General features: G+C 45.0%; 1 protein-coding gene across 1 annotated transcript in view; it reads right to left on the reverse strand.

The window, feature by feature from the left end:
* DOCK5 (dedicator of cytokinesis 5) overlaps window positions 1–23,758 on the reverse strand; it is a 208,417-nt gene that overhangs the window by 119,161 nt on the left and 65,498 nt on the right. Inside the window, exons 3-5 of the mRNA XM_079772524.1 lie at window positions 14,199–14,239; window positions 10,365–10,420; window positions 8,489–8,585 (exon numbers count right to left, since the gene is read on the reverse strand). Of these exons, the coding sequence (XP_079628650.1) occupies window positions 8,489–8,585; window positions 10,365–10,420; window positions 14,199–14,239 (194 nt within the window). The remainder of the gene's footprint in view (window positions 1–8,488; window positions 8,586–10,364; window positions 10,421–14,198; window positions 14,240–23,758) is intronic.

The raw sequence follows: 23,758 nt of genomic DNA on the forward strand, positions 1-23,758 counted from the left end.
ACCATATTACGTAAGTATCAGCCATGGGACTGCAAATGTATTTATTTTTAACTGTTATGTATAGTTATTAAAATGTGCATGCCTGGTACAAAAAGTACTTTGTAGTGATGAAATAAATTCACGAGAGAAAGCCACTTTGCCTTCAATGATGGCAGTAGAATACAGAGGGCAAGCACTGAGGATTTTAGGAATTCGGGGGTCACTGAGACAACAGCGCCGCCTCACTGGGGTCAGAAACCTGGGTTGCATGCTTCCCTTTCCTAACCAATGCAGACCACGGTCCAAAGGCGGTTCTCTGTTCCTCCCCGTCGCCCTGTGCAGAAGAATCACCAACCTTCCCTGTTCCATGGGATTTTAGGGTGTAGAGGCAAAGTATTTAACTGAATGTATGGGGACCTGATTTCTACCTCTAATTTTACCATGAACTTCCTAAGTGACTTTGGGCAGATTATTCTCTGACACACCCACCTGTAAAACAAAGGGACTGGCAAGAAGATCCCTTCCTTCCCTAGGAGCCGTGCCTTCAAGTCCAAGATGGAGACATTAAACTCATGTACTCCGCCGATGGGATGCCTGCTGATGCCCTCACACACTCGGTGGCTCTCCATCCCATTTCACCTGCACAGAGCGCTCTGCAATTCACCTCACGTCTCCCCTGAGGACCTGCACTCCTGGGGTCCCCCCGGCGTCTTGCTCCTGTGTCCTGGGCTGCAATGACTCTTCCTCTGGGAGGCAGGGAACCCACACGCCCCAGTCACACTCTTGCTGGCCATTCTAGTGCCTTCCTCTCTCAGCAAAAGGCTTTGGCTGACTAGCAAAGGCTTGATTTTTTTAAAAAAATATATATTTTATTGATTTTTACAGAGAGGAAGGGAGAGGGATAGAGAGTTAGAAATATCGATGAGAGAGAAACATCAATCAGCTGCCTCCTGCATACCCCCTACTGGGGATGTGCCTGAAACCAAGGTACATGCCCTTGATCGGAATCGAACCTGGGACCCTTCAGTCCACAGGCCGACGCTCTATCCACTGAGCCAAACCAGTTAGGGCCAAAGGCTTGATTTTTAGGTTGTTGTTTCTTTGTTAATCCTCACGGGAGGATATTTTTTGCATTGATTTTAGAGAGAGTGGGAGGGAGGGGGGAAGAGGAGAGAAGAAGGAGAGAGAGAAACATCAATGCGAAAGAGAGCCACATCAGTTGGTTGCCTCCCTCACGTGCCCCAAGCTGGGCTAGGGAACCTGCAATCCAGGTACGTGCCCTTGACTGGAATCGAACCCAAAACCCTTTGGTTCTTGGGCCAATGCTCTACCCCCTGAGCATGCTGGCCAGGGCACGGCTTGACTTTTAAAGAAAAGATTCCAGGCAAGGACAAGTTTTGCCTCTGGAAGTAGTACAAGAAATCCTGAAAGCCAGGCACCAAAGTCGGAGAAAAACCACAACTAGAAAAACACCCAAAACTCTGTCCCTGCCCTGTCCCGGTCCCTGCCCTTGCCTCTCTGAGGGCTAGCCTGATGCGGAGCTTGCAACTCACAGATGAAATGCCCTGACAACAGGAAGAAGTCGGAACGGGAATTTCTGTCCTTGGTAATAAGCCATCAGACGCTGGTTTCAAACTGAGACCAGCTTAATTACACTTCAGAGCCTATGTTCCAGAAGCCAGTACCCAGCACCAGTTAAAAAAGATTAGACTTGAGTAGCTTTAATCTGCCGGGATATGCAATGATGAGAAGAAAGGGCGATTCATTGTATGGGGCAAGTTCCCTTCGCCCCCCAGCCCCCCTCCCCACCTCAGTTATGGGCACTTGTTCTACTCCAGGATTTTAGAGAACTAGAGACTTGCACAAGGCTTTATTTTGCTGGCACATTTTAAAATTAAATTTATTGGGGCGACACTGGTCAACATGTACATACAGGTTTCAGGTGTGGGTTTCTATGTTACAAGTTCTGTATATTACACTATGTGCCCACCACCCAAAGTCAAATCTTCTCCCGTCATCATATTATCAGGACCCCCTTCACCCCAACCTCCTTCCCTATGGCAACCACCACACTGCTGTTTGTGTTCACGAGTTTCGGTTTTATATCCCACATATGAGTGAAGTCATATGGTTCTTAGCTTTTTCTGACTGACTTATTTCACTTAGCATAATGTTCTCAAGGTCCAACCATGTTGTTGCAAACGGCGCTATTTCATCCTTTCTTATGGCTGAGTAGTACTCCATTGTGTATATGGACCACATCTTCTTTATCCAGCCCTCTATCGCGGGACACTTTGGTTGTTCCCATATCTCGGCCACTGTGAATAATGCTGCAATGAACACACGGGTGCATATACTTGGTGAATACATGATTTTGAGGTTTTCGGGTATATACCCAGGAGAGGGATTGCTGGGTCATATGATAGCTCTTTCTCAAATTATTTTGCTGGCACATTTTAAATGAAAGGAGATCAGTCCTTAGTATGAACTTCATTTTAGTAGTTAAAATTCACTGAATTCAAAATATATATTAACCACATCCTACCCCGGGCTCTTATATTTTTTTGCCTTAAGGCAGGGATGGGGAACCTTTTTTCTGCCAAGGGCCATGTGGATATTTATAACATCTTTCATGAGCCATACAAAATTATCAACTTAAAAATTAGCCTGCTATATTTAGTCAAACATTTTTTTTTTTAACAGAGAGGAAGGGAAAAGGAGAGAAAGAGAGAGAGAGAGAGAAACATCAATGATGACAGAGAAGCACTGATGGGCTGCCTACTGCATGCCCCACACTGGGGATCAACCCCGCAACCTGGCTATGTGCGCCCTGACTAGGAATCGAACCGTAATCTCCTGGTTCATGGGTTGACTCTCAACCACTGAGCTCCACAGGCCAGGCATGGTCAAACATTTAATTTACTCACCCCTAATGCCTTGGTAGGGCCAGATCAAATGATTTGTGGGCCTAATATGGCCCTCGGGCCAGATGTTCCCCACCCCTTAAGGAGATGGGATTAGATTCCTCTCCAAACCTTATATGGACAAAATGGCCTGGCTGACCACAACTCAACAAACCATTTCTCCAACTGAAGATGGGAACAGCACTGAGCTAAGTCTCAGGGTGAGATGTCTTAGAGCATGTTTATGACATCCAAAACATCTCAATTTCCCGGAGTCCCTCTTTCAAAAATTCTTGCCCCAATGTCCCCCCCCAAGTAAACTCCAACATGTCAGTTTTCGAGACCTGATTTTTAGTTGAGAAAGTATAATGTTATGAGGTAGGATGCAGGGTTGTGTATATTCAGAAAGTATAACTGGGTTGTTATTGAAAAGGTAAACTTAGGTATTACATCAATCCAATCGTGTCTAAGTCAATGCAGGGGCGCCTGCCCTTTTAGTGGGGGGAACTCACGTGAAGCAGGAATGTGCCGCAAGAAAGAAAAGAAGGCAAGTTCCACTCACTGGCTCTCCTTTCCAGGGCTGGCAAAACTGGAAAATCCCGAGAAGCAGCAGAGAAAAATGGATTGCGTACTTCAAGCCACCCACCTGAACTAGTCAGGTCCCTATAGGGCTGGAAGGGAGCCACCTCTTCAACCCCAAGCTGGAGGGCCCCCCCTTAACGGACCTCAAGGCTAAATCTCACAGTGCCGTCCGTTCTAACCCGGGTCATCGTTAATCAGCGCATTTGTGAAACAGTGATGTCAGGGGGTAATCAGGGCTGCCCCATTTTAAAGACAGCTGTCAGGCACTGTCTCAGGAGTTCTACACAGACTATCCTATTGGATTCTTACAGCAAATTTGCAAGGCCTGTGCAGTATGTAATTACCACCTGAAGAGAGGAGATTAACTTAGAAGGTCAAAGGACTCGTCTCGGGCTATAGGCTCTGCCAGTGGGCAGAGCCTGAACCCAAAGCCCTGCCTTCAGAACCTGCATTTTCTGTTGTGGTTTGTTTGTTGTGGAAACCGTTACTGGGTTTGTTCCTTTTTGTGAATATAAAAGCACGTACCAAGCAAGGGAGCAAGCCAGAATTAAGAACTGGCCGCCTGTCTGACACCAGTGTCCACAGTCTTGCCATTTCACAGGCCACCACCTCCTCCTGCACAAAGTTTCCTTCTTTCCTGAACAACCACTAAAAGCACACGTGGTAAACAGGATCCAACTGAGGCTGAGCGGTGCAGGCCAGGCGCCTGGGAAACGGCTGCGAATCTGCACCCTGCATTCCTTTCTGAAATGACCTGTGCCTCCTGCACTTGAACCTGAACGAAAGAGGCTCCCTATCTATGGAGAGAAACAGCCTGGTTACTGAGTGCTCAAGGTCATTCTGCCTAAGGCGATAACACATGGAGAGGAAGTGGCCTTGGATAAGGGCAGTGTACACCAGGGAGCTTCAGAGTCTCCAAGTCAGATCAGAGGGACTCGGGCCAAGGCTGCCCAGCGGGAGGACCGCCAGAGCCGCTACTGTTTCCAGCAAGGGCAGCAGCAAGGGTCACGTGCTCACGCTGCAGAGTCCTTGGTCTGCCTGTACAATGATTTTGCAGGCATCACCTCTTTTCATGCCTCAAACTCTATGGAGTACACAAGGCAGACCTTACATCACTTTTACAGAAGAGCAAAATCCAGCAGACAACTGAGGACCTTGAGGGGCCTGCCCAAGACCAAAAAGCCAGTTAGGGCAAGGCCTGGATGAGAAACCAAGCTTCCCAATATGTAGTCCTGTGTCTGTCCCCTACAGCTTGGCCAACATCCACCAGGAAAGAGAATTAAATGGGGGAAAATAATACTAATGTATCAAAGAGGAACAGAAGGAAGATGGGGTTCCTTGGTTAATGGCGGATGGACCTTGCTTCTTTCTATTTTGGATGAATGGGTTCCTCTCAATTCAGCTTAAGAACTCCCCTCCCTTTCAAAACATTTATGGTTATTTCACAAGATTCCAGCACAGCTGCTAAAAGCGAATCAGAGCTGTTCAGGTGAATCTCTGAAAGTGAATCTGTCCTGTCCAGCACAACTATCTGTGTTTACACGGCAAGGCCGAGTCTGGTTAATGGAATGCATCTTCCTCTCAGGTAAGACTCTGGGTCTACAACAAGCATGTCAAACTCGTGGCCCACAACAAATATTTTTGTGGCCCAGCCAATATAACAGTATGTAAGAAATGGTTTCATAAAAATTTTGTAACTTAATTTTTACAATACCCTGTTACACATAATTATTAATAATGAACGTTCGCTAATGACTGATTACTATAATCGTGTTGCATTCATTTCCCTTATGCGCCTTATGCACAGGTGCACCATTTCTCTCCACTAATACTAGCAGCAAATATTTTAGCAGCCGATTACCACGTCATTAGTCTTTGACTGACTTGTTCGGTGTGCGCAACAGAAAATAGTTCACTTTCGGAGAACAAGAAAAATAGGTTGATTTGCGTTACGTTTACTAATTTGTGCAGTTATTCAGTGTCCGGTAAGTTAATGTTCAAGAAAAAATATTAATTTTTATTAAAATGTTCTATTATTTTATGTTAACGACTAGAGGCCCAGTGCACGAATTTGTGCACGGGTGGGGTCCAGTAGGCCGTGCCGATAGGGGGGGAGGAGGGGGCTGGCCAGGGGGATGGGGCTGTGGATGGTTGGCCGGCCAGCCCGGCTTCATGGTTGAACTCCTGGTCAAGGGGACAATTTGCTTATTAGCTTTTTATTATATAGGATTACCGTATTTTCCGGCATATAAGACAACTTTTTAACCCAGGAAAATCTTCTATACGCCCAGTCGTCTTATACGCCGGAAAATACGGTACTCATTTATTTTTAAAATGTCTTACAGCTGCTGTTGGTTGACTAAAATACGTTCAGCATGTATCTATCAAAATAAACCTGTTTCTATGAAAATTAAAACTTTTGTTCTTTTGTGGCCCACATAAACCTAAACCTTGTTTATTTGGCCCGTGTTAGCCTTTGAGTTTGACATGCTTGGTCTACAACATCAATTCCTTGTGCACTTAGACCTGGAACAGAACTAGAAAATGTGGTGGTTCTAAGGCACCACAGGTTGGAGACATCAAACAGAACGCAGGGGCTCATCATCTGTGACAGGAAATGCACGAGAGAAGTAAGTATTGATGTAGATGAGAAAAATCTGTATTTATCGTTACCTAGGCTGAAGGAACTCACACACAGAATCAGAACACAAAAACACTGAAAAAAGTGTGTGGGGGCGGGGGGGGGGGGGGATTGGTGGTGGTAAAAACTTACAAATTTTGTTTCCTTTTACTTTTTCCCAGTGAAGCATAATATTTGAGGTTTTCCCTTTGACACACAAATTTTTGAGAAAGAAGTTTAGAAATTCTGTCTAAAGTAAACCATCAATGTTTAGGAAGAAACAAGGGGAAAACAGAGAAAGCCATGATTTATAACAAATTTGAAGTGGATTTTTTTAAAATAAATTTTTATTGACTTCATAGAGGAAAGGAGAGGGAGATAGAAACATTAATGATGAGAGAGAACCATGGACCAGCTGCCTCCTGCACGCCGCCCGCCCCCCCCCCCACCCCCTTCGCCACTGGGGACTGAGTCCGCAATCCAGGCATGTGCCCTGACCGGGAATCGAACTATGACCTCCTGATTCATAAGTCCACACTCAATCACTGACCCATGCTAACTGGGGGAAGTGGATTATTTCTTAATGGTGATCATGCATCAAAAGCAGAAGCAGACTGCTCAGCCCTATCAGTTGATTAAGGTTCCCACGATGAATGTATTTTAGTCAACCAACAGCAGCTGTAAGACATTTTAAAAATATTCCCAAAGAACAAAATAATTATTTTACTAGATGTCAAAATTATGATGAAAAATGTGCTACCCTCGAACAGGAGATGGATTTTTTTTAAAACCTTAGAACCCAATTCTGTTATTAAATAGTGGAACACCCACACAAGAAATCCCAAACCTGAGCTCACTGCCATTTAACTGCTAAGGGAGTTGGATGCCCAAATACATGAATCGCACTTCTTCCTCCCTGGTTCCCTTATTCTCATTTCTATTCAATGGCACAATTACCTGTGGAGGTCAGAGATAATAAACTCAGCGCAAGAGCTGTGTTTTAGCAAGAGGAAAAGTCTACTACATTCACCCTTGTACATTCCACCTTCAAAAAAAACCTTTTCTCTGATACTTATTACCTAATACGTTTCACCACTCACTGATTTCCAGAAACTCTATGTTAAGGAGCTAACTCAGGTCTACGTAATTTCTCATCCATCAAACTTGTTCCATCCACCACTAACCAATCAATTAACCAGAACTAGAGAGTGTTTTCAGTAGAAATATAAGATGATGGATGTAGGCCAAAGGGCTTAAAACAGCATCTCTATTCTCCTGGGGCTTGTGATTTAAGAACTTACAGGTTAGCTCTCTCCTCAATGAAACATAAAGAGATCAAAAGATCACTTGCATTACAAGGCAGTATGCCCCGAGGACCAGAGCATGGGTTCAGCTGTAAGTGCTCCTATAGTCCAGAAGGAAACATACGGATTAGTGTCTTCAGAAGACAGATTATGAAGAAGAAAGGGCTTAAACTTGGCCTTGAAGGATGGGCAGGCAGAGAAAAATCTCGTGCTTTTCCACCAAAGGGGTTGGTGATTTCTACTGCTGTGATCCACCCTGGGCAACAACAGCCCTGGGTGGAAACAAGTACCTTACAGGAACTCTTAGAATTACGCCAGAGTGCGTTTTTGATTATTGTCTTTTCACGGTTGAGAGTGATGTGCTCCCAATAACTTATAAGATGGGCTTTTGAGAGTCAAAATGAAGAATCAACACATGATTAAAAACAATCTAGATAAAGGAAAGCCGCATAAAGGAAGGAGAATGGCCCCCAGGCCATCTAGGGGAGTGTGGTCCCTGGCTGGACTCATTCACACATTTCCCGGAATTTCGGCCAGCCACACTGGGCTGAAGATGCCTCCAGAGATAAGACCTAGGAACTTTAGAAAACAGTGTTTGTATGTTTAGATGTCATGAAAAGCGCTTCCTAAAGCGAATACAGGTAACAAGCTTGCTGCTGACGGACTTTGAACATTCTTGGCCTCTTGCAAGATAGCTGCCCCGGGTGTCCAATACATGCAGAGGTTAACAGAACGGCCCAGTTTCCTCTCCGATAAGCTGGTCATAATTGCACCTACTTTATAGGAGCCTTGTAGGATTAATAATAGTTCCTGGCACTTAGGCCTATGCAAGTGTTTGCAGTTGTTATCCTCATTACTTGACAATCGGCCTGGTGTCAGCTGAGAAACTAATGATTATATCCACTTCCTCCACCACCCGTATCACCAATGACCCTACTCTGGGGAATGGGAACCTGCTGGTTATCAACGATAGCACGGTCCAGGAAAGACGCACCCACTCCCCACAGACTAACTCGTGCAGAGGACGGCTTTGCAGCAGAAGAGACAGGCTGAGAGCCCAGGAATAATGCACCGGCTCCGAGCCCCAGGGGAAAACTCACCACGTAGAGCTTCCGCCAGATGACAGCCCATTCTCGCAGCGTGGCCGTGAGCTCCTGCACCAGCGGGAGCTCCCCGGGAATCACGGTCTCGTTCTGCCTAAAGAGAACCAGACAGACGCCCGCATTACTCCGAGCTGACTGTCACTGCTCTTCTTGACAGAGGTCAGAGTCCCCAGAGCTCAAAGGTGGAACTGGGGCTGGCTGGGCTTAAAACAAAGCAAAACTTGCCCACTGCGGGGAGGTTTGTGTAGGGAACTGTCATACCTAAGCATCTGAGGAAAGAGAAGGAGCAGAGAACACCGCAGTTCTTAGAATGAACTCATTTTCTAGCAAAGCAATGGACCTCAACCTCTCCATTTTGCATCTGTCTCTATGGGAGCCTCAATTACTGAGCCAGGCTGTCTCCAGCGATTATCGGGAAGGGAAGCCAAAATCTAATATTTTGGCTGGGTCTGCCCAGCATCCGCTTCTTTAGGGAGGGTGGATGGAGAAGTGCACGCACAGGGTCCTGGGGCCTGTGACCTCACACAGCCTGCTGGCGGGCATCGGGCAGTGCTGCTTTCTGGAATGGGACTAGGTTCTCTTCTCATCTGCTGCCTCACAGCACAGAAAATGTATCCGAACCAAACTCCTCTGGCTCACAGGGGCCTTACGACAAGGTAGGCCTGCCATTCAGTCACATAAATCCTCTCTGGCATTTTTATGAGTAGCAAACAGAGAAAAGGAGAGAGTGAGAGCAAGCAAACGAGTGGGGATTTGTGGTAGGTTTGTCAGACTTAAATAAAAATACAGGATGCCCAGTTAAGTCTGAATTTCGGATGGATTCAATTATTTCTTTTTAGCATGCCTCATGAAATATCTGGGACACGCTATAAAAATTTACTTGTTGTTACCCGAATCTCATTTATTGAGCATCCTGCATTTTCCATGGTAATTCCAGTTAGAGGGAGTACCCTCCGCCCGGCCTTTGTGCCCACGGGGCTGTAGCTAGTGACACAGGAGGTTGGCCGGGAGCGGCCCTCTGGGAAGAAGACTGTCCAGGAGGGCAGGTTGTCCAGATTTAGCTTCCGAGGAGTCCAGTGTATTTGAACATGTCTCCACCTCTTGTCTCTACTACAAGGAGGCAGAATTTATGACTGCAAATGTTTGGCAGCCTTGAGTCTATGACCCATTCTACTCCGTATCAGCCCTGGGACCCATCCGCCTCCGGGCACTCCCAGTCCCCTCCACTCCCCTGCTGTGGGCTCGCCAGCTACGTGGCCTCTCCCTCACCTCAGGCTGAGTGTCTCACTCCTCATCACTGCCAGAGGCAGGACTTTCCAGGACAAACGGAAAGGTGAACAAGGAAGTATCTGAACATGAAGTTTACTGTAGAGCACGTTCGTGCACGTTATTTTATAATTTCTCATCAAGCTCGTGACCCACATCGGGCCAGATTTGTTTCGCAAACCCGCAGTGGCCTGCGGCTGGCGGACCTGTCCAAGATTCAGGGCTGACGAGTGCAGGCGTTGGCTTGCTCATCTGTCTCCCAGAGTTCCCCAAAGGGGTCTCAGGTCTTACCAGCAAAGGAGTGTCAAATGTTTACGTGCACACACACACACACACATGCAATCGGAGAACAGGCAGTGCAAGACGAAGGTAAAGACCCCTATTCTTACATCGCCTGTCTTTTCTGTCCTTGGGAAGGATGCCAGGGAGGAACACTTATAAGAACAGAAGACAGAATAAACAATTGTGCCAGGACAACGTGTGTATTTATTTCTCTCATCTGAGAAGTCGAAGTAACGAGTCGAGAGAAATCATGCACGTGAGGCATTCTCGATGATAATTTTTACATCTTTATCATGTTTTAGAGTCTTCCCCAAATGGAACTTACCCTCGGTCTTCCACAGTTGCCTCTTTCAAATGGATGTACGTCTCAGGGAAAATACCCTACAGAGAGAAGAACTTTGGTTACACGGCCATAGAAATCTCAGCCCAGAGGAAGGCGCGGACGGCAGCGAGAATGAATGGAGGGGCGGGAGGATTCCTGGACAGTAGCTGCCGTTTGCGGCCGGGCTCATAGGGCAGCAATCAGTGAGGCTACCTAAGGGAAATCACGGCTGAAACACTGAAAAGGCGTCCATTAAGACGTGGGTTCAGAGAGCTTAAGATAAATGCTTCGTAAGTGAGCAGGGAAACATGCCCAGGTGAGCTTGGAGCTGCAAGAGTGGAGAGGATTTTAACAGTGAGATCCTAAACCCCATCAGACCCTACAAGCCACGAGATGACCCCCTTTAAAGGATTTCACCTAATTAGTGAGATGGGGGGCTTTGTATGCAGTGGCCCATAAAATTATTGTCATTTTCCAAAGTGATTCCGCTCAGCTCTTTCACTTTAACCAAATGTGCCCCAAATCAATTAGTGCTGGTTATCTGGTTATGTTTAGCACTGCCCAGTCTCAAATTGCTCTCCGTTCTATACACGTAGGAGGCAGTTCTGCACCAGTAGTGTGGCACCGCCCAGGGGAAAACTAAAGCCCACAAGGCCTAAGAGAAGGACTAGAAGCTGGTCAGTGGAAACCGAAGAAAGGAAGATCAGATCGAAGCAACAGGAGGCGAGCCGTGGATGGCTGTTTCCTTCCAGGGCAAAAGCTGCTGTTGTTTAACTGTGAGATACGCTCATCAATAAACAGAGAAACTGCCATCTGGAGCGGGCCTTGTGGTTCTTTGTTTTATGGTATTTTGCACGCCGGGCCAGGAGAGGTAAGAGAAGAACCTGTTTAACAGGCACCATGGGCTCAACTGCTCTTAGCCCTGTGTCTACAAAAGTCAGTGTGGCCCATGCCATGTCAGGGGTGGCTCACCACAAACGTGGGAGAGGGACATCTCGCTGTCTGGGGGACTGAGTCAAAGATTCCTGTGTACCCAGAGATCCTCAATCCATTCAGAGACAGAAAACAAGTGAACTTCAACCGGCGTCGGTTATGTGTCTAATTTGTGTGTCTAATAACTTTATGTTATGTATATTTTACAATAAAAATCTGTCCAGAACTCATAAAAAAGTAGAGTACTGGGTAAGGATGAGCCACTTGAAGTAGTAGTTATAAAGAGCCATATTCGGAGGTTAAAGTAACTGCTAGTTCCAAGGACTGTCCTTGCAGATTTTTCAGATCAAGAACGCAAAGGACCAACTGCAATTTTCATGCATTCGTAATCTGGTAACTAGTTTCCTCTTAATAACTGGGAGAAGTCCAGGATAGAATCATTTGTAATAGAAACAAACAGTGACTTATTTTGTGACACTGATTCGTTAAATTGGGTCTACAGGTACGATGATTTTCATAGTAAGAGAATATTTATTTTCTTGTATTACCACCACAATGTTATTTGTAGGCATCTTCCTCCTAGGACAGCGGAAGTCCATTTACAGACAGTTAATTGCTCTGATAAACCAGAGGCTTGTAGAACTTGTCCGATGCCATTACGACACACTATAAACCTGGGTAACATAGTTCTGATTTATAACCCATCTCTCATTTTTGCTTTTCCTTTCTCAATGTAAACTACTCACTTGAGTGTAAAAAAAAAAAAAAAAAGATTCTCCAGATATTGCCCTTATCCACACTTCCACAATCCTGCCAGGATCAATATCGGTTTCTGCAAAGCTCTGGTTTCTTCAATTTGTAAAACCACTAGCTCATTTTATCACCACTCTAAATGGCTATGTCTGCTTATAAATGACACCAAAAATTTCCATTAAAATAATAGGCCTTTCAAATTGCTCTTCCCCTAAGACTGACTGGCAAACAAAGAAGAAAACAACATTAGGAGGCATTTCAAATAGATGTCTTAATGAAGGGGTGTCAAAAGTTGAGCATAATTCATGACAACCAACTTCAAATTCCCTGTTTTTCCTGGATCTCCCCACAACAAAGACATTTCAACTTAACAACCAATAAGCAACTGCACGGCCCTTGTGTTTCCTATCATGTTGTTGAATCACAAAGTTTAATTATCAGGAACTAAGAGAAGCCCTTACCGAAATAATTCTCCTGTGGGGTGAGATCTAAAGTTTAAAGAGGGTTTTAAGAAAATACAGTTAAGCCGAAACCGGTTTGGCTCAGTGGATAGAGCGTTGGTCTGCGGACTGAAAGGTCCCGGGTTCGATTCCGGTCAAGGGCATGTACATTGGTTGCGGGCACATCCCCGGTAGGGGGTATGCAGGAGGCAGCTGGTCGATGTTTCTCTCTCATCGATGTTTCTAGCTCTCTATCCCTCTCCCTTCCTCTCTGTGAAAAATCAATAATAAAAAAAATATATTAAAAAAAAAAAAAGAAAATACAGTTAAAACCATCTTCAGAACTTGTCCTTTAGATCCTAGTGTGGCAACCCCATCTATCCACATTTCAAAGCAGACAACAAAGGCACAAGCTAGATGGGTTCTGATCTATTACGAAGTCATAGGATGCCTTAGAAACCATAGTCGTGCCCGGCCAGTGTGGCTCATGGCTGACTCTCAACCTATGAACCAGGAGGTCAGGGTTCGATTTCTGGTCAAGGCACATGCCTGGTTGCAGGCTTGATCCCTAATAGGGGGTGTGCAGGAGGCAGCCAATCAATGATTCTCTCTCATCATTGATGTTTCTATCTCTCTCCCTCTCCCTTCCTCTCTCTGAAATCAATTAAAAAAAAAAAAAGAACAGAAACCAAAGTCATTTATGCTCATAAAGGATCCTTACACTACAGACTCTGAAAGGAAAATAAAGCTGTGGTCTGGGACCTGGTTTCAACAATGATTCACACTCACCAGTTAAAATAAAAAAGTTTGCTTGTTCTTTAAGTTCATATGATTTTATCTGAGAGTAGTTTCTTTGCTCATTTAAAAAAATTAACATTTTAAAAGATAGGGAATTAAGTGACATAAGTATTATTGCTCTTTAATAAATTTAGAACTTCAAAATAATTAACTCTGATTATGCTTTAAAATAACTACCACTTCCACAGTAATGAGTAAAACAAACACCGATGGGATTAAACCCAAACCAAGAAGCAGAGTGGCTGTAAAAACCAGGTACTCTGTGTAACCAGCATCCGGAAAGAAAGGTCTTCTCTAGGTCATGCCATCGTAGGTCCCTATTTGAAGGCCCCGAGAAGTTCAAGTCAGCAAGACATTAAATGAAAATAACTAAGTTGGAAATAAAGGCATGTGGTACACGCTACAATCTGTGGGTAGAAAAATTCAGCACCAGGATTTGGGGGGGAATCAAAGGAGCAAAATATCAATTGAGTTGATACTCATATTACAAGCAAACACTCCTTATTTTGGTAGATTATTAAACTGTCAAAGTTAACAAAGTGTATGTGTGTACACAGGCGAGTGCAAATACTGAGTGTGGCTGAGGAGGACCAGGTGGAGGCCTGACCAGAAAGACAGAGCCAACCACAGCAATGTCACTGTATCACCACACTGCTGAGTTTGAGGGACAGGGAGCAAGAAGCCTGCAGAGGCCGGGCCGGTCTGTGAATTCACCTCTGGGCCTTTATCCTGAGTTGGCTGATGAAAAAATGGTTATGGTATTTGCACTATTTTATCAGAGGATATGCTTTCACATCTAAAGAACAGCCATCAAAGAGAAAGCAAACTCGGTCTAGAGACAGCAGAGAGCAGATATGGGAGCAGACAACACAAAACTAGCAGATTTACTCAAAAGTTGAATGATAAGCCATACCTTTTTAGCTTTATTTTGGAGGGTATATCCTCGGTACCACCCTGTCAAGATATAAGAGAACACACAATCTTCTATGTTATCTGGAATAATATAAAGATATTAGCAATATACATCCTCACATTCTGTTAGAACAGTAGGTGGAATCCAAGAGACAATTTGCAGATAATATGCCAGATTATGCACATTTTGGATTATCATACAATAAAAATCTAGATCAATTTCAAAGCTTGATTCTCTTAATAACTAAAGGATTTAAAATTCATTTAGAATCATGCTTCATCTCTGCTCCTTTGGAGAAAGGATAGACAAAAAAAAAAGACAGAAGGCAACCCAACCTCTTAACAGCTTCATAAATACTACGAGTTATTGCATGAATGACTCTGGATTTTCATCCATATATACATTCTACAAGTCACCTTATACTACTAAAACAGACATTTTAAATAATTTATATGATCTCTCTCCCCCCCCCTTTCCCTCTCCTTTCTCCCTCCCTTTTTCTTCTCTCTCTCTCTCTCTCTCTCTCTCTCTCTCTCTCTCTCTCTCTCTCAAGTTCCAAGCATAAGAATCACTATTATGGAACAACTTTAAATTGGGGAAGCAAATCTTATATATAGAAATATTTGCATTTAAACAATGAAATCAATAATAAAGCATTTCAAATTAATTCTTGGCAATGCTATAAACAACCCCACAGTAAAAAAAGATTTTATGTATTTGCTTGATGAGGCTTTAATAAAAGGTTTTAACTTCCTTTTCAAAATTCCAATAAATACACATATACCTATGGATGTTTTCCCACCCTCTATTTTGTAGAGAGAGTATACAATGTAATCTGTTCATAAACATATAGTTTATATTAAATATTTATTGAACACCTACTATAGGTAATTCACTGTAATAATTTTCCTTATCCCCTACGCCCATCAGGCATCCTGTTGTAAGAGGCACATATGTGTAAAGCAGCCATAAACACACAGGGAATAGATACAAGCTGTAAATAAAATAATGTTAGGTAATTGCTAATAGGGTTCTAGACCTTTCTTATAATTTTTTCTATACAAAATCACACAATCTATTTTGGACATGTTAAAAGTAGAAAGTTGAACTTACATTCTTTGCACATAGATTTAACAACATTTTCAAAGTGTTTTAACAGTATTCAGAAATTTAATAAATTTGGCTATTGTTTTTCAAAGGGAGAAATGGAGCATTGTCCTGTGGAATCATTATAGGTTTGCATCCAGGCCCACGGTTGAGAGAAAGATATTGGGACAGGAAATACTGCTCCCAGTTTAGAAGGCTAAAGTGTGCGAGAGATCTAGACATAACACCATGTTAAATATACCTCCCGGGTCTCAAGAGTCTTTAGCACTGACACATACTTGCTAGGGTCTGCTAACACATGACAATGGCTGTTGCCTGAGTAAATGGTTTCAACTTCACCCTGGGATGGGGGAGGGGGAGGCAAGCTGAGAAACAAACAAACAAACAAAAAAGACAGAAGGCAACCCAGCTTCTTAACACCTTCATAAATACTACAAGTTTTTGCATGAATGACTCTGGATTTTCACCCATAATATACCCATTCTACAAGTCACCTTATACTACTAAAACAGACATTTAAAATAATTTATATGATCTCTCTCTCCCCTCCTTTCCCTCTTGAGCCTTTTCCAACCAGTTTTATCTCTCAATGTCCTATAAAACCAAGCTGTTACAATATAGACTCCACTTCACTTTCAGAGAGCAATTTACCTGTGCTTTTGTAAACAGTATTTTTGCACAGCCATTCATCACAGAATTATGCTTCCTAAACCTGTCATTTTTGAAAACCTTTTTTTTACCTCCTAAGTCTCCTCTAGATCGTGGTACGTGTAAAACCCTTATCTAAAGGCACCCAATTACCACTCTGAATTTGTAAAAGGGAACATTTTGCTTGGCACTAGGCAGTAGCAGGGTATTACCGGGATCTAGAGTTTTAATCATATAAAGACTCCATAAATTCAATTGCTAACAACTGCAAGGAATATGGTAATAGTTCAAGCTGTCATGTGCTGTTGAGTCGTCTTCGGCTCGTGGCGACCCTATGAATGAGTGATGCCCAGTGTCCTGCCTTAAGCAGCCCTGCTCAGCTCCTGTAGACTCAGGCCTATGGCTTCTTTTATGGAGCCAACCCATTTCCTATATGGTCTTCCTCTCTTCCTGCAGCCTTCCCATTTTGCCTTTTCCTGGCATTATTGTCTTTTCCAAGGAGCCCTATCTTCTAATAATGAGCACAAAGTAGCACTGAAGTTTTGTCAAGAGAATGTTTGCTCATTTTTGCAAACATTGGGTTGTGATATAAGCAAGAATACAAGTTTTCAATCAATCCCAATGTTTAAAGCGGGATAATTATAGTTAAATATGGTTATGCGATTAGGCTTCTGAATGTATCATGATGCAGAGAGGTAGCGAAGGTGTATCAACAAGCAGCTATAACCAAGTGAGTGATGTGAACGGGTAGGCATCTCAGAAGCTCTCTTAAGTTAGCACATTACTGAAATGAGGGGATGGCTGAGCCCAACGTTTAGGTGAGATGAGAAAGTTAATAGCAACCACAGTGAACATCGAAAGTGACTCTATGCTACGGGTTGCTCTTCCCTTTGGGAAACCGTCATTTCTGTTTTCCGGGGACTGCTCCAACACAGGAAAAATCTGTCCCTCTGATTTGAGCTATCAGAGTTCCTAATTCCACTGTCCGAGTTGCGTACTTTATCTGGTTTCTCATATTATCCCCATACTTCAGCACTCCATCATCTGCTCCATTTCACCTCCAGTGCAAACACTTCCTGGCTTCCAATGACAGGTCCTCACTTGGCTCTTCTCCCTTCTATACACAGTCATTCCACAAATATTTATTTATTAAACACTAATTTAGGCGCCAAGGTGTAGTGGAGAGAAAATGTATCGTAAAGATTACACTCTAATGGCAAAAAAAATACATAGATGATCTCAGATAAGGACAGTGTTAAGAAGCAGCACTCAACCAGAGTAACACGGCAGAGGACGACTGGTGGCACAGGGCATTGCTTTAGATGAGGCAATCAGGGAAAGGTCACTCTGAGGAGCTGCAAGGAACCAGTCATGAAAGGGAAGAAGGTATGAAGGTGGTTAGAGGGAGGCATGATTCTCAAGCCTGACTGCCCATCAGATTCACCAGGAACTTGAAAGAACACTGGTGCCTGGGCCATATCCTCAAATATTCGGATTTCATTGGAATATTTGGGTGGGCCCAGGCTTAGTGCGTCTAAAAGTTCCCCTGGTGATGCTAATGTGCAGCCAGGACTGACTACCATATATCTAGGTGAAATATGGATTTTATTCCAAGTACAACGGGAAGCCAGTGGAGGGTCCGAAAGGACATCATGCCTTACGCTTTTTAAAAATTTTATTTTATTGTTGACAGCATTACAGATGTCTCCCATTTTCTCCCCTTCTGCCCCCCCTCCACCCCATCCCCACCCCAGCTCAAGCCTTCCCCAGGCTATTGTCTGTGTTCATGGGTTATACATATATGCATATAGGATCTTGGGTTAATCTATTCCTGTCTCTTCCACCCCTTCCCACTGAGATGTTATTCTGTTCCATGCATCCATGCCTCTGGACCTATTTTGTTCATCAGTTTATTTTGTTCTTTAGATTCCACAAATAAGTGAGATCACGTGATATTTGTCTTTCTCTAACTGGATTATTTTGCTTAGCATAATAGTATCTAGATCCATCCATGCTGTCAAAAAGGGTAAGAGATTCTTCTTTTTTACAGCTGCATGGTATTCCACTGTGTAATACAATGGAATTCGCTTTTTAATCCACTCATCTACTTGGGCACTTGGGTTGTTTCCAGATCTTAGCTATTGTGGAAGGTTGGAAAGGACATTATGCCTTACGCTTTTAAAACATCGTGCCAGCTGCTCTGTAAGAATAAATCATGGGAAGTGAGACATAGTAAAAAGAGGAACATCAGTGAGGAGACGAATAGGTACAGTAAAAATGAAGAGATAAAAAGATGCGAGACAGATTTTAAATACAATGTAGTTGTTGCTCATCATTTAGCTGAGAAGAGCCATGAATAGGGGGAAGAAGGGCAAATATTCAAGGGCATTCAGATCTTGAGCTTAGGTAAACGGGTGGATAGTAGTATTCTTTGGTATAGGAAGATGGAAGAAAGGAAAATGCTGAGTAATAGAAGACAGAATCAAGAGATTTATCTTGGCCCATCTGCTTCCCTTTCTGAGCAACCGAGCCCTGAGCCATTAGGTGGGACAGGGCAACTGAGGCGTTTGCATGGGGGACTTTGAGTGGGGGACAGTGCACTGATGCGGGTTATAAGAGCGAGAACAGATGTGCAAGATGTCCACATGGGAGAAGGTGTGGTAATGAAGATTGAGTTACATAATGGGAATGGATTGAATAGGAAATATATTAGGAATACTGAAAGCCAGTTTTCTTACTGTCACAGAAGGGAGTTACAAGCACAGAAAGGGAAATAAACTAGAATGAACCCTGTGATCCTGGAATGGAGCGAAGGTATCCATGCATACTCATCACTTTTAATATACCCAGACAGGCCAAAATTCATACAAGTGCTACTCTATTAATTTGTACACACAGGGCACACGACCCCTAGCTCTGCTGAAGTACCTACTAGTTCTTATTTTTCTGACCCTGACACAGATGATGAACGCCTCAGAAAAGAAGCTGTCTATGCCTGGCCTAGAGAGAGGCCAGTCCCAAATGAAGCAGGACAGAGGATTCCATGGGGAACGAATCCAAGGGGGAAAAAAAAAAGAGGAACCCAGAAAGTCTCTCATTTGTCTGAGACGGTAGAAGGAGATAAACACCTGTCAGAGAGACTGGCTATGAAGTAGAGGTGGGCCCATGGAGAACCACCACAAAGAAACCCATGGTGATAGAAATGAGAACAGTAGCGGTTTGGCGGAGGTCAGAATTGTGTGGGAGAAATCAACAGGGAACCCCCTGGGGCAAGTGAAGTGTTCTTTATCGTGACCGGAGTATGAGGTGCACAGGTGCATTTATTTGTTAAATCTCCTGGGACTGTATACCTAAGATGAGGGTATTTCACTGCATATATTTGCACTTTTAAAAAGCCATACAAAAGTTATACTCTCAACAGAACATTACAAAGTAGCCACCTCAAAGTGGCATGGGATTCCATGATGACGGATTGCTCCAGGATTACAGAATATTGTTTGAAATTACCTCTGAAGCCAGGGGGAGTCATGTGTGAAAAATCAAAGAACCATTTCTTCATTACTTTTCCTCCCAAAGACATTATTCAACGTAATGGATCACTTTGAGCTCCAAAACTGATTCTGAACGAGTTTTGCTATTTCCAAAAGCTCGGTCACAGACTGACTCATTCAACAGAAGAGATGCTAGGACGACAAGACATGCAAGGTCTTCATCCTCCTAAGTCTTATTTTCCAGTGGGAAGAGAAAAACCTTGACATGTCAGCACACAAGCAAAGAAGCAAAGCAAGCAATTTCATACAGGGCTGGAAGTTCTGAAGGAATGAAAGGGTAATGCGGGACTGGATGGAGGTGGGGATGGGGGGACTACGAAGCCTGATAGAAAATTCTCTCTGAGAAGGCACTGGGAGCTGAGGGCTCACTCCGCTAATGCAGCCGTTCATTCATTATACATAAAACACTTACTGAACACCAGACTCTGTCTTCAAAGAGAAAGAAAATAGATCTGTAAACAATTAAGTACAAAAGGGCTTTTAAGGGCTCTGCTTGGGAACAGCCTCACACAACGAGAGGATCAGGACTATGCTGCAGACTGATAAGGCAATTACTGAGAGGACTTTGGAGATTTCTGAACCACAAGTGCATCGTTTACATGTGGAAGTCATGGAGTGGGTTTTGTAAAATCCCTCCTTCTACTGCAGCTCCTAATTAGTTTCCTCTCCCCCTAATCAATAGATTAGTTTTTATTGTTGTGAAAAAACATAACGAATAATGAACTATTTTAACTATTTTTAAGTGTACAGTTCAGTGGTATGATATACATTCACATTATTCCACAGCCTTAATTTTTTTTTTTGGCCTCCGGGAATTAAAGATAAGAAACAGATAAGGAGCCACTGTTTACAGGCACCGATGATATGGGGGGGAGGGGGCGGGGGGAGAGAAGCAGGTGCTAAATCCCCTTGTTTTCCCTTTCAGGGTCATGGTCTGGTAGTTGGCTGGGTAAAGCACAGTTAATTAGGTCAAGGTCAAAGGTCCCGTCTCCTGGGGGGCCAGGTAACCTGTCAGGTTTCCAAGGCCAAAGCCTGCCCTCCCATCCCCAGTGAGTGTCCCTCCAACCCTCCAAGCCACGCCTGAGGTCCCTCTGGGGAAAGGGAGGCAGCAGCAGCACAAGACGAAGAAAGGGCCCAGCTGCTGGATCCTCCCCTGCCTTCCAGAACCTCGGGGTTCAGGATGCTCACTTGCCAAAGGCACTGAGCAGCTCGCTGGGGCTTCTGAAAAGAAGGTCTAAGGCAGAAAGTACCAGTAAAAGGACGCAACGATGGTCAAAGATAAGGGTCTATTCTTTTGTACCTCTTTTCGAGACCAATCAGTCCTCCTGGTTAGTTATCTTAGCTCAGTTTTATGTCTTTGAGAAAGGCAGGTACCTGTTGGAAGTCTGAGCTCCAAAGGAACCGAGTTCACTGAAATCTAACCCCCTTACTTTAAAAAGAGGAAATATAGCCGAGGCCGGTTTGGCTCAGTGGATAGAGCGTCGGCCTGTGGACTCAAGGGTCCCGGGTTCGATTCCGGTCAAGGGCATGTACCTTGGTTGCGGGCACATCCCCAGTAGGGGGCGTGCAGGAGGCAGCTGATCGATGCTTCTCTCTCATCGATGTTTCTAACTCTCTGTCCCTCTCTCTTCCTCTCTGTAGAAAATCAATAAAATATATTTTAAAAAGAGGAAATACAGGCAAAGATTGGAAGGGTTGCCCAAAGTCAATCAGCAACTTACTGTCAAAGCTGGCGATGCAAACGCAGGTCTCCTACCAGCCAGCTGCTCTCTCTTTTCCTGCCCCAGCTGCCTCAAAGGGCAAAGCCAGGGACAGTGGCTGGGACCCGGCACTGCCTCTCAGGGGCAGGAAGGCGTGGCCCTGGGATCCCACCAACAGAAAACCACAGGCACCAGTACGCCAAGTAAGTGGGAAGGACATGTGGTTTCCATCTTTGACTTTCTTTCTTGGACGAACAAGAAAGAGCCGTGTCTTTGCGGTGCCTAATATAGCGGCACTCATAAGCTTTTAGTGAGAAAGAAGGTCTCCCTGAGCTAGTGGCCGTGGACAGAACGGACTGATGCAAGAAAAGTGCAACCAAATCGCCGCCTACAAGGTGAAACCTGACGTCAGAGGACCTTCCTTCTCTCTCCCTGGGATCCCAGGCCCAGTGGGTGAAGCGGGGCAGGGTCTGAGCACCCCACCTATGAGGCCAAAATGTCCAGAAAAGAGGAGGCACTGCCCCTTAAGAGGACTCATCTGAAACACAAAGGCCCGGGTCTCCCCATCCTGGTTCTGTGCCAGCCCGCTCTGCGTCTTCAGCTGTCAGGGAAAGGAAGGCTTTCTTCTCTTAAAATTTCCTCCCACAAATACATTCTATTGTTTTATCCATCTTGTTACCTCCTACCATCCAACTCCACAGTTAAAATGCTGAGGTTCCTCCTGGTGGCCTACCACAGCGGGTGACGATGGAGACTGCCTCAGACCATCTGTTCCAGGTGGGGTGGGGTAGATCCAAATCACACTGGACAGAATGGAGAGGCGACACATCCACATGTTGCCTGCAAAACCAGGGAACCGCTCGGACTTCACAGACGCTTCCCTCTCATCTAATCAACACCGTCACTCTCACTGGCCAATTCCCTTTATATTTTCTGCATTTGGCTTTATAAAAACTTTTTAAAGCTAAGTAGCCCTGCTTTTAAAAAAATAAAAAAAATCAGTCCTTCTTGCTTCTGGCTCTAATCTCCCTCTTCTGTATCCCTTTCGCGACCCAATGAGGTCCAGAAAGTTGAAATGAAAAAATGCAGCCTGTGGTGTTATCAGTCCCAGCAATGACCCTGCTGCAGCTCACCCTTCTACGGGCTTTGTTGTCATCAGCACCAACTCACAGGATGGGTGAGAACGGGGTGCGGGTCTGTGAGTGATGAATCAGCGAGTCAAGCACCACAGATTGAAGGAAGCCACTTTCATAAGGAACTGTGCTAGGCTCTGTGGGCCTCCAGGTGTTTGCGAGGATAATAAACCCCACGCCCGGGCCTGGAAGAGCTTGTAATCTCATTGCTAGTGGAACAGAGAGACATGGGTAGAGTGGGGAGGCACCGGCTGGCACATCCAGCTTACCAGGATTTCTGGAATTTCAGCCCAGGCTGCTCTTTTCATAAACCTACCTACGCTCCCGAGGGCCCCGAGATTAGAGGAGAGGAAAAGGCTGCCTTAATGTTGGAAGGGAGAATGGAGGCCTCGTAAGGAAACCCATCCTGTGCCGAGGCGCTGGGGATAGTGCACCTCAGCTAAGAGGGCAAGTGAGGTGAGGGATGTGCCCCAATGCAACACTCAGCTCTGTCCCCAAGGCCCCTTCTGTCCGGGTCACCTAGAAACTTGCTTCAAGTCCCTCAATGGAACGCATCCTCAAAATGAAAGAGTGAAGCTATACTTGAGGGCTCTAAACGTGAACCACGGGGCCCCCTTTGAGGACCGAGACAGTCAGGGGTGGAGAGACGCTGTCAGGGACGTGACAAGATCAACAGTGGCAGAAGCAGAGGTGGAGCCCAGTAGTGGCGACAGCAATGAGTCCTGGTGGCCAAAGAGGAGAAGCAAGAAGGTGAACCTGAACGATGTGGGACCTTCCGAGAGTGTCAGAGCCAAAGATCCCTGGGTTCAACGCGAGTGCCCTCTTTCCCAACACAGATAGGCAGGCACGATCGGGGACACGAACTGTACATTTGCTCCACACACACACACACACACAGGTGGGAAGAGAGTTGGGGAAGTCAGAGTCCCCACCAGAGACCTCTCTGTTTATTGTGTCCTCCCTGACCTCCTGCCAGACCGAAGGGGCTTGGACAAACTATTGGTACCAGAGGTCCCCTGCCTCAGTATTCTTACCCGGCGTGGGTGGGTTGGGGGAGGAACCGATATTCCTGGGTGCAGGGAATGATTCGGCTATGCTCCCCTAGATCAGACATGCCTACCTGCTCGGGCCAAGTCAGCTGTTAAAAACAGGCAGGGAGGCAGGTGTGTGTGTGGAGGGCAGGTGAGGCATCTGGGGGTGAAGTGAGCCCAAGTACGCCCAGCGGAGGGCAGCAAGGAGCCAGCTGGCCGGGGTGACGGGCTTGTGTGGAAGGGCTGGGCGGGGGTGGAGGGCATGAGTTCAGGAAGAGTTCACCCCACAGAAACACATTTAGGGTGGTGGGAAACTTGCCTGACAGCTGTTTAAAAAGCAAAAGAAGTGCACCCCCTTTGGAAAACTGTATGTTATGTCCGAACAGAAGT

The sequence above is a fragment of the Cnephaeus nilssonii genome (genome assembly GCF_951640355.1).
Source record: "Cnephaeus nilssonii genome assembly, chromosome: 5".
NCBI lineage: Eukaryota > Metazoa > Chordata > Mammalia > Chiroptera > Vespertilionidae > Cnephaeus > Cnephaeus nilssonii.